The 14,141-nt window shown below is 37.5% G+C and overlaps 1 protein-coding gene across 1 annotated transcript in view; it reads right to left on the bottom strand.

Moving 5' to 3' along the window:
* Positions 1 to 1,315: 1,315 nt before the first annotated feature.
* Positions 1,316 to 14,141, bottom strand: part of CLEC16A (C-type lectin domain family 16, member A) — a gene marked incomplete at both ends in the record, with an annotated part of 33,136 nt that continues 20,310 nt past the window's right edge. The window contains 6 exons of the mRNA XM_010074144.1: positions 1,316 to 1,436; positions 5,456 to 5,584; positions 7,828 to 7,878; positions 9,249 to 9,293; positions 9,794 to 9,903; positions 11,529 to 11,651. Coding sequence (XP_010072446.1) covers positions 1,316 to 1,436; positions 5,456 to 5,584; positions 7,828 to 7,878; positions 9,249 to 9,293; positions 9,794 to 9,903; positions 11,529 to 11,651 — 579 coding nt within the window. The remainder of the gene's footprint in view (positions 1,437 to 5,455; positions 5,585 to 7,827; positions 7,879 to 9,248; positions 9,294 to 9,793; positions 9,904 to 11,528; positions 11,652 to 14,141) is intronic.

Genomic DNA, 14,141 nt, shown 5'->3' with positions numbered 1-14,141 from the left:
TTAATATATTTAATATTTAATAGTAATTTTGAAATAGAATTTAAGGTTTAATCTGGACTTCATCCATTAAGCTACGGCACAGCAGATCTGAAATAAAAAAACTTTTGCTTAGCTCACTTGATTTCAGCGTTTTCCCTTCACTCGGATAATTAACATTCCTGATGGACTTAATGCACAAAAAGTTCTCCGAGATACTGGACATAATCCCAAAACATCTACTAAGGCAACTAGGGCAACTGTTTTTTCAGTTGGAGTAAGACCAACAAGCACTTAAACATAGAAAATTAAAAAAAATAATGTCTGAAACATCAATTATTTTTTCCTTCTTTTGTAAGAAAAAGAACTTTGAAAAATTAAAACCCTAGCAAATACACACACTCTCCTTCAGCAAGCACATGCCCTCTAAAGATGGTACTTGCAAGCTCTTAGTAAGACAACGTCTGAAACATCAATTATTTTTTCCTTCTTTTGTAAGAAAAAGAACTTTGAAAAATTAAAACCCTAGCAAATACACACACTCTCCTTCAGCAAGCACATGCCCTCTAAAGTTTCAGATGGTACTTGCAAGCTCTTAATAAGACAACTACCTGAACAGAACTTATCAACTAACACCAATATGTCAAATTATTCTAGGTCTTGATTACAAGAAATGGAATCAATAGTATTTATATTATCATGAATTTTCTTTTAAATTCTAGCCTAAAAGCACACTTCTCTACATATTTTAAACCTTTAAACAAAAAAGCAAGTATCTCACACTATAGTAAGATTAACTTAAAACATGACAAGTTACTGTTTCTTAAACAATGTCAGGGCTGGAGACAGTAAAACTACAGCTTTATGATTCAGGCCAGAGTGACTCGAGAAGTTGTTACCCATTATTGGTAAAACAGCACAGTTCAGCTGTTGGAGTAATTACCTTCAGTCTCTTAAAGTTAATGAATGGTTTAACTGCACTTTGAATAGGTGAAAGCAGAAGAGAAGAAAGTCCTCATACGATCAGTTCATTTAGAAAACTAACATACCAGGAAACTGGATGAAGGACCCTGAATCCTTTATTCGCTAATATTTAAACCCTGGAATATTTATTAATAGGCTCTTAAAGAAAAAAAAAACACCCCCAAAACCAAAACAAACAAAACCCAAAAAAACCAGCCACACGAAGTATTCCAAATCCAGTAGAAGACAAACTTAATACAACCATCCCTGGAACTCAATTACACAAACAAGAGAACTATTTGTAGTTTTTAACTTAAAAAAAAGGCCAACAATTTTTCATGTCATAGACTATCTGGAAAATTGAGGGACTACTTACTCAAGTCAAGAACATCATCTGTCTTTATCAGATCTTCCTCCCTTGTGAGTGGTAACTGAGTTTCTGGCTCATCTCGCAAATGCAGTGATAGTGAACGGAGCATAAAGAAAACTCTGATTGCCTTAAGAAATTAAACAAAGAATATTAAAATATTATTGCACTCAGTACTACATATTTTAACAGAATTTTACAAATGTGTACTTGCTTGTACATGCAGTAAATCTACTTTCTAAACTGAGAAAGCAGAATGTAATTTCAAAGTTAATTAGAAAAGGATATGGAAGAAGATGAAGCATGCTATTATGAAGTAGAAGCAGCGGAGTTTTACCCCACTGGCACATCTACACAGACTATGACCAGAAGGCTGATGACTACAGGAGCTGTTTAAGCAAAACCAACAATCTTGGATTTTTTTAATCATTATTTTAAGACTGATTGTATTTACAATACCTATATGCTACAGACAACTACACAACCTTCAGAGACTCTCACGTTTTGAACTTAAAACAGCAATAACTTCTCTGGCTGAGTCTAGCTAAGATGTCTACAAGTGTGACAGAAAACAGTGGGGATTTTTGAGTTTCAATTTGCTGTGTTCATCAAAACTAACCATGTGAAATACAGCTTTCTTGGAGAATTTCATCTATTTGCTCAGAAGCCCTATATGACAGCAAAGCATTCTGAAAGCTGCACGAGTCCCAAGGAACTTTCAACAGCTGCTCTGCAAAGTTAATATTCTTGTTTTGATCTAGAAATTAATGACATATGGTATGCAAAGACTAGACAAACTGTTTTAAAACAGTTTCTTACACAGTATTTCTGTGGCATACAGTATATTAAGTGCTGCCTTACAGTAAAAGGATTAAATTCATGGAACAGCTGCAGTGTCCAGGAACTCACAGATTGCAGGAAGTATCAGGAAAAACAAATCCAAACTGTGTTAAGGCAAAACCCTTCACCCCTCTATTTTTAAAATTAACAGAACAGTGGCTCCCATGAATCAGAAATGTAATTGTCTGGCCAGCTATCATGCTGGTGGTGCTTTCAGAAGATTCTGACAGAACAGGGATGAAGAGAGGGAAGTCACGTATCTGGCTCTTCCATGAGTGGACACCAGAGCAGATGAATTTGTTAGGCTGTTGAAATCTAACAGGGTAATATGATTATTCGGAGCAAAGAATGTCAAGGGTATCTAACAAAAACAGGATGTTAACACTGCCTTGTGATTTAAGAGCAGAGTCACTTTAAAATGGGAGATGATCTTTCCCATTTAGGCAGATTGCATTCTAATGTATTTTGAACATACTGAAATGAAACAGGATTATAATAAAGCAGATTTAGTATCAGATGCTTCAAGAAGAATTCATGCTATTGGGTTTAAAAGTTTCCAAATTCAATCAAGAACAGCAACATCCTTGCATTTTTGGTAACCCCAAAGTCAAAGCCAACAGGGTTTTGTTGTTGTTGTTGTTGTTTTGGTTTTCTGTGGGTTTTTTGGTGGGATTTTTGGTTTTTTCTTTTCTTTTTTTAATTTATTTAAATTCAGAGGGCAGCCACCACTCAGCCTGCTTTCACTTATTTCCACCTCAATCCCCTTTCCCTCCTAGAGAGAACAGTAATTTTCTTCGCATACATTCCCTAGAAAACTAATGTGACTCATCTCCAAACATGTAATCACGTTTACTGCAGAATAACGTACAGGAGTAGGAAAGAAAATTAGAACTTTACCCTTTGCAAGGAAGAAATTTATAAACAAGAACATCAGACGAAAAAAGAACTACACTGTGCTTCCTACAATACTGACAGCCCTCAGTTTGCTATCAACATAAACATAAAAGCACGTGATTTGTGACTTCCTATGACATTTAATTAGATCTCAATAAGACAGCAGAGCAGTTCAGTGGACTAGAATTTTTTTCATCTGACTTCTGGTTGTGACTTCCTATGACATTTAATTAGATCACAATAAGACAGCAGAGTAGTTCAGTGGACTAGAATTTCTTGGTTAAGTAGAAACAAATATGAATTGCGATTTATAATAAAGAACTAAGCATTATGAAGTATACTTCGCACTGATTCCTTCATTTATATATGCATACTATGTGCAAAGAAATGTCAATTTGCAGGGAAACCTACCACTTACCACTTGTCTTATTACATTGCCATGAAATACCATTTTCACAGGTAGTTCAAAATCTTCTCTCAAAGTCTTTGCTTGCTATGTACTCCAAGGTGCAAAGTTCAAGACCCATACTGTTCATCACGTCCCAAATAAGCATGTAAGTGAGTTTGCTTTAAACTCCAAGGTGCAAAGTTCAAGACCCATACGGTTCATCACCTCCCAAATAAGCATGTAAGCGAGTTTGCATTACTCTAGGTGACTGGTAAGTAGTACCATCTTCAGAACTATAGAAATCCGAAGGAAGAGATGCAACCAACAAGCAGTAACTGGACTACCAACAATTCAAAACAGCATCTGATTCTGGGCAGAAGGCTCGATCAAACAGCAGTAACTGATTTCAGAAAGTGGCCTAAAAGCTTTTTGGTCATTTTAATGTTCTAAGTCAGAGGGGCTGGCTGTCTGGATTTGCAGTTGTGCCTTTGATAACTCAAGAGATATCAAATTTCTGAGACTTCCTCCTAAAGCTGTTAAGAGGAAAAGAATTGCCGCTTGCCACTTAGAGGGACTTTCTACAGCAAAAGAAGTGAAAGCCTAAAAAGATTGACCTCTAATAGCTGAGAACTCATGATATAATCACAGTACAGGACCTTTTCACTTGCTAGAGAAATAAAACTCGAGACCTTTTTTAGAATCATGCCATGCGGTGCTCAGAATTGAATCACTATCCACTCATAACTGTCAGCAAAAAGGACCTCCAGCAGGTTAAGCTGCAGCAGCAATGTCACAAGATAAGTTCAGCATATTGTTACGGCAACTTAGCATAAGAGAGGAAGCCTAGCTGGAAGAATGTAGTACAGGAATTCCAAGAAATACTAAAACTTAGAAAGTAATGATATCAGCAGAAGGAGGACCAATAAGGAAGCATTCTGGGAGTTCTTGCTGACGAGAAAGACTCTTCCATCCCAAAGAATTTACAGGAATATTTGTACTGATTTTTTAATATCCACCAACCAAAGTCAAGCTATTCCTTATTTAGCACATCAAAAAACATGGAGCAGTCAGTTTCTATTAACATATATTTCTAAGTATCATTCTATTTAAATGCCCCAGACAGAATTCTAGGAAGCATTTTTGTTTTCTAAGAACAATACTTTTCAAGGTAATTCACTGTACTTTATCAAACTTAACTTGCTGTGATAACAAAAGTTGTGTGGCTCATTATAAGTAATGAAAACAAAAGTTTTCAGAAGATTCCAGGAAATAAGTTTTTTTTTCAAGACTACTTCAATATACTTAACATATACACTTACATAAATGCAGAGCTACCAGAAGAACAGCACTTTTCAAATAATAATGTCAGGCAGTAATATATCTTTAAGACTTACTGGCCCTGCAAGGCTTATAGGACACTAGCAGATACAGGCCAAGAACAGGTTATCCCAAGAATGCTGATAATGATGATGTTATTCAGGTCCGTATCACCTCTACAGATTGTGTCAGTCATAAAACTAGATATTTTGCTATTTTTCTCCTCACTTTCAAGATCTCCATCATGAATTACTTTGGCAAGATGAACACTCCTGAGTAGAATTCTATTTTTTGCTATGTCTAGAAACACAAGCAATATGAAGCCAGCCAGCCAGCCTTCCAGTGGAGATTCTTACAATAGGAACATAATGAAAGACAGACTGAGATATCAGATCACGAAAGGAAACTGACAATATGAGTGCCATCAAAGTGCCTTTTTATGCAGATGTCTCCACAGACTAAAAAATTTAAAACCCAGTGCAAACACATATTGAATTGACTAGACACAAGAAATTGTAGATAAAAAGTTTCTCCACTGGGAATATTACATACTCTACACGCAGGTCTGTCCTCATCAAGTCTTTATGATTTTATGGCTGAAGCTTCCAATCAAGCAGCTTTCAAGGAAAAACATTTGTATTTCTAGAATCATGCAAAGCCTTTGGCATCATTCTGTCATGAACAAATGTAAGAAAAATAGTCTTACTCACTCTTCGTGTTCTTTCCACATCTCCACAAGGCAATCTTTTCACAAAATCAATACCAGTCAGTGGTGTCCCCGTCGGAGGCAACAAGATTGAGGCATCCATCATCAAATATTCTACATTCATGGGTTTAATCTATAAAAATATTTTAACATCGATTACTATACAGGACAATAAACATTTGCATCTTTACTTTCAAATACAACTCATGGTTGCATATTTTAAGAGGAAGGAGTTGTTATAGAATTCTGAGAATTTTTAATACCATCGGTTTTATTTCAAGCCCCTTACATGTAATCTCAATTTTATATTTGCTCATTGTTCTCTAACACACTGCTGAAGTTTCCATACTGAAAAAAACACAGGGGGAAAAAAAGCTCTCAAAGATTATGGAAGAAAAGCTATTTCATGAGTATTAAAACAAAACTCTGTCAGGTTTTTTTAAGTTTTGACTCAAATCTGTAAATACTTTAAACACAATAAAAAGTTACCCATATCTTTTTCTCTCCAAAAGGAACTCCCTAGTCTCTAATAATGCAATAACTTTCACACTAGACAATTCCCTTCAATCTTGCCACTAACAGAGTCTCTCCCTTACATGGTTGCTTCTTTTCATGAAAAAATTATGTCCAAAGTATCTATCCTTCTGTACCTTTGGGCAATTTCATCCAAGTTCTACTATATACACATGCACTGGTGACATGTGCTTCTTTTTGCCAGAAAGCCAGCTGGAATGGCTAAAAAGTATAAAAGCCCTTCCTATTGCTTGTATGATCTTCTGCATAGAACAAAAATGCAGTCATGTGGGCATTCCAAAATAGCCAACTGTAACTGGCAGCATTCCTGGCCACTTTGCCATGGTCAGAAACCATAAAAGAAACAGACTGAAACAAGGTCCAGAATTTTCACAGTGCAGTCTTGAACTGCTGCCTAGCTCACATGCAAACTCAAAAATAGTCTTTAGACAATTTTTCTGACCTCAGAAAAATTCATCTTCAGTGTCTAAAACACTGGATTAACACATTCAATTAATGTGCAGAAAGATACAGAAATCTACATAGACCAACAGGAACAAATGAGAACACAGAACTAAAATTTCTAACAGGTAAATAACTACTTCAGAGGCAATTCACATGAGTGCGCACTGGTTTAAACAGCATTTTACATCTTAAAGGTGAAGAATGTTAAAAACGGAAACTCACTGTTGAAAGCAAAAATACTAAGGACTACAGTGTTCCATTTACATGCTCCTCTGACTTGTTCTCATCAATCATTAATGAACACACAGCTTTTTCCTTCATTTGTCATTCAGACAGAGCAAGTATACTTCTGCCTTCCTAGAAGCTCTATACCATGTTATTTACACAACTCATCTGACAAGATGTCATCAGTGTTACTTAGCACTTAAATCAGCCTACCCAGCAAGCCATTTACTAAGGAAAACGAAGTTCAAGTTCCAGAGTGTAGCTCTGTGTTTTATGTTAAATAAAAAAAAGCGGTCTCAGAAATAGAGATACAACAGAAAAACCTACACATATACTGAATCCGCAACATAAAAATGATGCTTCTATCAGTGCCTCTTCTCAAACTAAAAGTACAGAAATACTTAACTACTAAAAATTGTGTTTCTCACTAAATAATTCTGTTATTATGTGCAAGATGCTTTCCATTTTAAAAGACTTATTGCAAGACACCAACTGTAGATCATGCTTTTTCAAAAAGGCAATTAGTGGCTGCTCATTAAATTCCTGTGCCACCGTGGAAAAAAAACAAAACCTGTAACGGAATACCAAAGTATTTTTATCCGAATTCTAACCTAAGAATTGAAAGAGATAATCACTTGTTTTAAAACATGTTTACAGGTTAAATATAAACCGTCTGAGATCACGTTTAGTAATCTGTTAAACTTTCACAGTCAGTACTGTGGCACAGGCAGCACCTCTCCTAGAGGAGACAAAGGCCCCAATATTTGCTCGCTAGAACCCTGTTCTCTACTGGTAAATAAAGTGGAACCACTCAAAACTGAAATTGTGCTGAGCTTCAGAAAGATATAGGAAGATTTTTACACTGTTTAATAACTAAAAAAACAAAAAAATTAATTCAATGTCTCATTTCCCAGGATAAAGCAATTTTCATATACTCACTTTCAGAAAGTAATAGGCTTTTATTTAATAAATTGTTTATGTGAAACTTCACAGCTTTTTATGTAAAGTGTAGACACAACTCCTCAGATACAAAAAAAAACCACCCACGTTTTGTAATTCTGCTCCCAGAAAGAAAGATACGGGCATACTCAGTAGTTATCAATAAGCACTTGTTCCTGCTCCTGTGTGTATCTGGGTGTGAGGATCTGGCAGGGTGGAAGGGGTGTCACTTACCGTCATACTTCGGTATTCATCTTCAAACATATCCAGAAAAATTTCTTCTCCCTTTGAAAAAAAGGGATATGGACATATCATGAATCCTTACAGCTATGGAGCCATACTTGCTTGTTTTTGTTTAATTATGGACTGGGTGTTCCTGTCCAGGCGCTGGCAGCAGGGCTGCAGGGGCCTCTGTGAGGAGAGGCGGGGGCCACCCCGCACTGGACACAGCCGGTTCCAGCCGCCTCCAGCAGCCCCACTGCAGGACACAGCCGAGCCCGTCAGCAACACTGCTGGCACCTCTGCAGCCCGTGGAGAGGACCATGGCAGAGCAGATATCCACCTGCAGCACCGGAGCAGGCGGATATGCCCTGAAGGAACTGCAGGACTTCTGTGAACAATGAAGCAGATGTTTTTCCTAAAGGACTGCAGCCCATGGAGGAGAGGATCCACATCAGGGCGGGGTACAAGCGTGAGGAGGAAGGAGTAGCAGAGATGAACTGTTACGGACTGACCGCAAGCCCCCATTCCATCCCCCCTGCACCACTCAGCAGAGGGAGAGGGCAGAAGAGCCAGGAATGAAGGAGTGAAGCTGAGCCTGGGAAAAGGCAGGGGGAAGGTGTTTGTTTAATGTATTTTGTTTCCTCACTATCTATATTTATTTTAATTGGCAATAAATTAATTTTTGACAAGTTGGGTCTGTTTTGCCCATGACGGTAATTGGCAAGTGATCTCCCTGTTTTTATCTCAACCAATACAAGATTCTTTCATCTTGCATTGTCCCTCCATCCTGTTGAGACACAGCGAGAGCAGCTGGGTGGACATCTGGCAGCCAGCCTAGGTCAACCCACCAAAAGTTACATTCTTCAAGAGAATTCTAACAAAAATCAGAAGAGATTTTAGACATTTGAAATCTGTCATGGATTTACCGCTCCTTATATAGGAGCCTAGGGCTAAAAATTGTATTTCTCTCATTGTTTACGAGAAAAAAAAAGGCAAAAAGCTGCAGAAATCTCAAACAAAAAAAAAGAAGTAAAATTTTAATCATAATTTCAGGTAAGACATAAATAAAAAGTAACGCCAAAAAGAAACACATTCCATATCAGTGTCAATGATGAAATTCAAGAAACGTTCCAATGAAATGTTCTATGAAATACACGGCAGTTCTAACAAAAGCACACGAGTGATAACCTGATCTCCAGTACAAACCCCGCGAGACTTCTAACAGCTTTTTTGCAATGTACGTCAGTGAGATACAGGAAGGGCAGGAAAGGAGAGGAATCCGCCAATGAAACACTTCCTTCTCTATCACAAATATGGAGTTCCCATCTTAAAAAAAGTGCTGCCTTGGGCACTACGCAGAGACTGGGCTGCAAAGTTGCTTCTAATTCCACATTATGTAAAGGATTTTTTCTTATAGCATTTTGCATATATACCTTATAGAAACGACGAAGGAGATGAACACTTTCTTCCCTTGCACCCTAGAAAACATGAAATAACCATCCTTCATGAAGTAAATACATCATTTACCCAAAAGTCACAATTAAAAACACACACAAAAACTCATACAGAAGAGACTGTCTATTAATATCCCCATACTCCTAGTCTCAAGCCCAGAATTTGACAGAACACGGTTCTTACACTTATGAAAATACAGCTTATGTGAGCTAGGTAGTTTCAAAAGCATTTTTCTTTACATTGTTGAGATGGATGACATACAAATTTCAGGGAGAAAATGAAACATAACTCTGCTTGAGAAACTAGAGTTTAAATAGCAAGGTAACATCAAAGCTGAGAACAGAACATGGGGTACCGAGTTTTTATGTTCACTGCACACAGCCACCAATGGAAAGATGTTCTAGAACCTCAAATTTCACATTTATGCTAACTGCAATCAGAAGTGAAACAAATTTATTCAACTATGCTACGAGACTGAAAGACAAGTAATGCTGTGACTGGCAATTTGAAAGGAAATACTTACCTCAAGGCAAGCAAGGTGAACATCTTTTATGATGCAGCTATTTTTAGAAAACACAAGCTGCTTCAGCAACAGGCAGCCAAGTTCTAAAGTTGCCAAACGGATTTTTCCATCTGCAAAAAGAAAATTTCAATATACAAAATAGTCGAAGTTTAAGTATCGCTCTTCTCATTACCCCATGTTCTTAAATGTTTCCGTTCTTTTCTGCAATTGTCACAAACTTTCCTCCTCTGTCATACACACCCTATCTGACAAGGATGAGCACTGATGCTAGCTTACAGTGCTAATGGCTATTAAAAAAAAAAAAGCACTAGAAGAGTAATTTAAAGCATAAGAAAATTTAAAGCAGAACCATGCAATAAGAAGGCAATAAAGATTAATATTATTAGAAAAGAAGCGAAAAACAGTGCCTTTATCAATCTAAGCACAAGTTGAATTGCACTAAACTTACAAAAGAATCACAGAAGTTTGGCATTGATAAAGCTACAAGATGAAAGGAAGTTTTGTAAATAGCATACTAATAAGGCATAGTTCTTCCTTACAAAAAAATTCAAACAATTCAGATACAGCCTGAATATGAGAATCTAGGCAAGTCAGAATAAAATAATGCATTGAGATTTTAAGCTTATTGTTTCAGAAGGATTTAAAAACAAAATTATATTAGAAATGTACAGTTTGAGCTCAGTGATCAATACTAAGACAATATACCCAAAAGCCAGACCCCCAACTCCCACCTACTATTTTACAAGTTAGCACTAACCCGGCAGAAACTAAAGATAAAACAAAGGTCAGTACCCCCGAAAAGAAAAGGATGTTCTACACAGCATTTAGCAAGCTTAATAAAAATACATTACTTCCACCTCTCCCCAGAAGTGTTTTTGTTTAAAGAAACACATTTCCTCATCTTAGAGTCTTTCCTTCTACAGTACATACAAACTCCTAATATACAAAAGTGCTTTTAATCTGTGACTGGTACATCAGCATAACAAGTTAGTACTCTGTAGATCAGCCTTGTGAGTCAAACAAGCATTATATTTTATTCTGCAGACATCAAGAAATTGCTAGCGTGCCAGTTTCAGGGGAAAACCAGTTCTACTTGTTTGAAATTTTAAGAGGGGAAGTGCAGGGAGAAGAGCTGTGGCTTGAACAAAAATCATGTTTCCGTGGAATAGGTCATCCCTTGTATCCCCTCATTTCACCAAAAAACTGAAGTTGGGAAAAAAACAACACATTTTCTGGAAAACAGTTCAGAACTGAAAATACAATCTGCAGTTAAAGAAAAATCATGGGAAACTCTGCTATCGCCTCTAGAGACAAAGGACTGCTATAAACAAAGGGTACCATATAGTTTTCAAGACTACTTCTCCACTGGCATTACTTTTACAAGCAAAGGTGCCACAGATCATATTTTCAGGATGAAATCCTACATTAAGCTGAAATCAGTATACATCTCATATTTTTTGTTTATTCTAAAACACAAAGTAGGAATTAAGACAACAGGTCCCTGTACAGTTCTGAGTATAAAAACAACTATTCATCAGAGATCCGGAGTTTCTGGTTCCTCAACAACCAAGGAAAACCTGATAGCTGCCTTTCACAGACCATATCTACTCACTATTCATTGAAGAGCATGCTCAACAAATGCTTTCCCCTCAAAGACAAGAGGCTAGGTAGCTTTTCTTTTAAAAAAATCTTCAAAAATTTCAGCTTGGCAGGAAAAATATTGGGAAAGTGATACCTGGTTGTGCAGCATAATTCATTATCCTGATGAGCCCTTCTGCAAGTACATGATTATATGAATTTCTCTCTTCAGCATGTTGACCTGGAAGTTGAATTCTCTCAAGCTTGACTGGGTCAATTCCTTTTGTGGGAGATAAAGGAAGAAACGTAAATTAGGTAAGTATTTAATAGACTGTAACAGTTTTGCCAGAATAGTGTAGTTAGCAACACAAAACCAGGCAAGTTAGTTTTGAATTCCTATCACAAGGAAAAGGAGGAACAACAGAAAGACTAAACACATTTAGGTATCACTGAAAAATCTCAGCCTTAAATGGTGCCTACTGGATGAAAACACTCAAACCCCAAAGTGTTTGGTGACATCCAAACCATTTTAATGCATCTGGAATTTTCAGAATATTTGTTTGCATCTAAATCAAATCAAAGTCAAGCCATACATCTGAAGAGCTTAAAGGCTAAATGGGGAAAAAAATGAAAGTCTGATTTTAAATTCCGTTTTAGTAGGAAGTGATCAGCTCATATGTCTTTTTAAAAATAGGATTCTTATTGTGTAATTAGTAGCCTCATATTTAGGACCCTCCCCAATGCAAATCATATTCTCACTGACTTGTGTAAGGAAACTAAACCCATCTTCCTTCAACCAATTCCTCTAAAAGAGCAAAGTTATTTCTCAGAATAGATGGGTTACTGTAAGACCTCTTAGAACAAAACAGTAATGGATTGCTGAGGACCTCCCTGTCCTTGTGCTAAAGAATGGTAATAACAACCCCACAAAACAGAAGATTACTGTATTGCGACTTACAGTTTCTTCCAACCCCAAACTTGTAGTTAACTCTACATAACAATGCCCTCTTTGATATCTGATTTATTTCTTCTCTAAGCATATGTACTTGGGACAATTAATACAGGTCTGTTGGAGATTAATTACAGTGATACAAATGTCCTCTGTCATGATGAGACTGAAGACAGGGGGCGGGAGGGAGGGAAGGAAGCATTTAAGGAACCAGGACAATCAGAGTATTAGTATTCACAGCCATCTAACAGTTTAGCAAAGAACTACAGTTTTCCTTCTGGAAAGGAAAGCTGCTTATGAGTAACATTTCTTAGAGAATATCTATATGCAGATTAAGCTCTCACAGAAGGACATGGTGTCCTGGTTTCAGCTGGGACAGCTGAAAGTTAACTTTCTTCACAGCAGCTAGTGTGAGCCTATGTTTTGGATTTGTGCTGAGAAGGCAGCTGATAACATACTGACGTTCATATTTTCTGCGAGGATAGTTGGACTTTTCAGTTTCTCGGCCGTGCCAGTGTCTGCAGGTGCAGGAGAAGCTGGGAGGGAGCACAGCCCCAGTTACTAGTCTAGGATTTGACCTTAGGTTTAGGATTGAGACCCAAACTAGCCCATGGTGTATTCCATATCACGCAGGTCATGCCCAGTATATAGATGAGGCTCTGTCCAGAAGTGCTCTCTCGCTCTCTCTGGGTCAACCCTCTCTTGGGGTTGTGTCACCCTCTTGGTCAGCTCTCGATCTCTCACATACTCAGGCTCTTATCCTTTCTGGGATTGTGGTTTCAGGATTCTCCCTACTCCAGGATCATTAGCCAGGAATGGGATGAGCCTTGGTCATCAGGTGGTGAGCAACTTACTGTGTATCACTCATTTGTATATTTGTATGTATTACTTTTATCATTACTTTCAATTTTATTGTAGATCAGTTATTAAATTGCTCTTATCTCAACCCATAAGTGAGTTTTCCCTTTAATTCTCTCCCCCATCCTTGGGAAGGCGGGACAATGAACAAGCAGCTGTGTGGTATCTGTTTGCCACCAGCTGGGTTTAAAGGAGACTAAGAAAACATGGGTGACAAATGAGGCAGGACCAAGCAGGTGTTCAAGGCGGCCAAAGTGAAATCACAGTGAAAGAATTCATATTCAGCATCTATCATTTGGTTGTCATTTGCCTGACAAGAATGCAGAGTTCTGCATTCTTGAGACACACTACATGCTCTAGCAGCATATATGAAGGGCTCCTTCTGGAATTAAAGATCTCTCAGATACAATTTGCAACAAAGCTACTTAGCTGCATATGAGTACCTACTGGGATCCTTTCTTATCTTCTGGATAGTTCTTGCTGGTGAAAATAAGCACATTTTCTTTAAACTTGTTCAAGAACATGGTGCAAAGTGCAGACTCAGTATCCAAATGGAAAGAGTCACAATCAAAAGCCTCAACAGGGTGTCTACATTACTGACAGACACTGAGAAGGCTGCTCCCTTAGAAGCAAGGCCTGAAACCAAAATTCTTGGTTAAACTAGGGTAAGTCAGATTTTTTTATATGTGCTCTGGTGCAGCCTTCTCCAGAGTGACAGAATGAGTAGCACAGGGGAAGAAAGGTAAAAGTCAAACTGACCAGACAGAAAATCAGAAATTCTGAAACAGCCCATATATATACTGAAACAGAAAACTGCAATTAATTTTCCTGTAGTGTAGAGAGGACAAGCCTGTGTTGCATTCAGTCACAAGAAATCATCCTGAATTTCTAATTCATTACCTGTTTGTTTGAACTGACTCAAGTGCTCACTAGAGCATTTACTGTCTCTGTCAGATAGACGGT

Source organism: Pterocles gutturalis, unplaced genomic scaffold (assembly GCF_000699245.1).
Source record: "Pterocles gutturalis isolate BGI_N339 unplaced genomic scaffold, ASM69924v1 scaffold8192, whole genome shotgun sequence".
Taxonomy (NCBI): domain Eukaryota; kingdom Metazoa; phylum Chordata; class Aves; order Pterocliformes; family Pteroclidae; genus Pterocles; species Pterocles gutturalis.
This window is presented reverse-complemented; position numbering and strand designations above follow the sequence as displayed.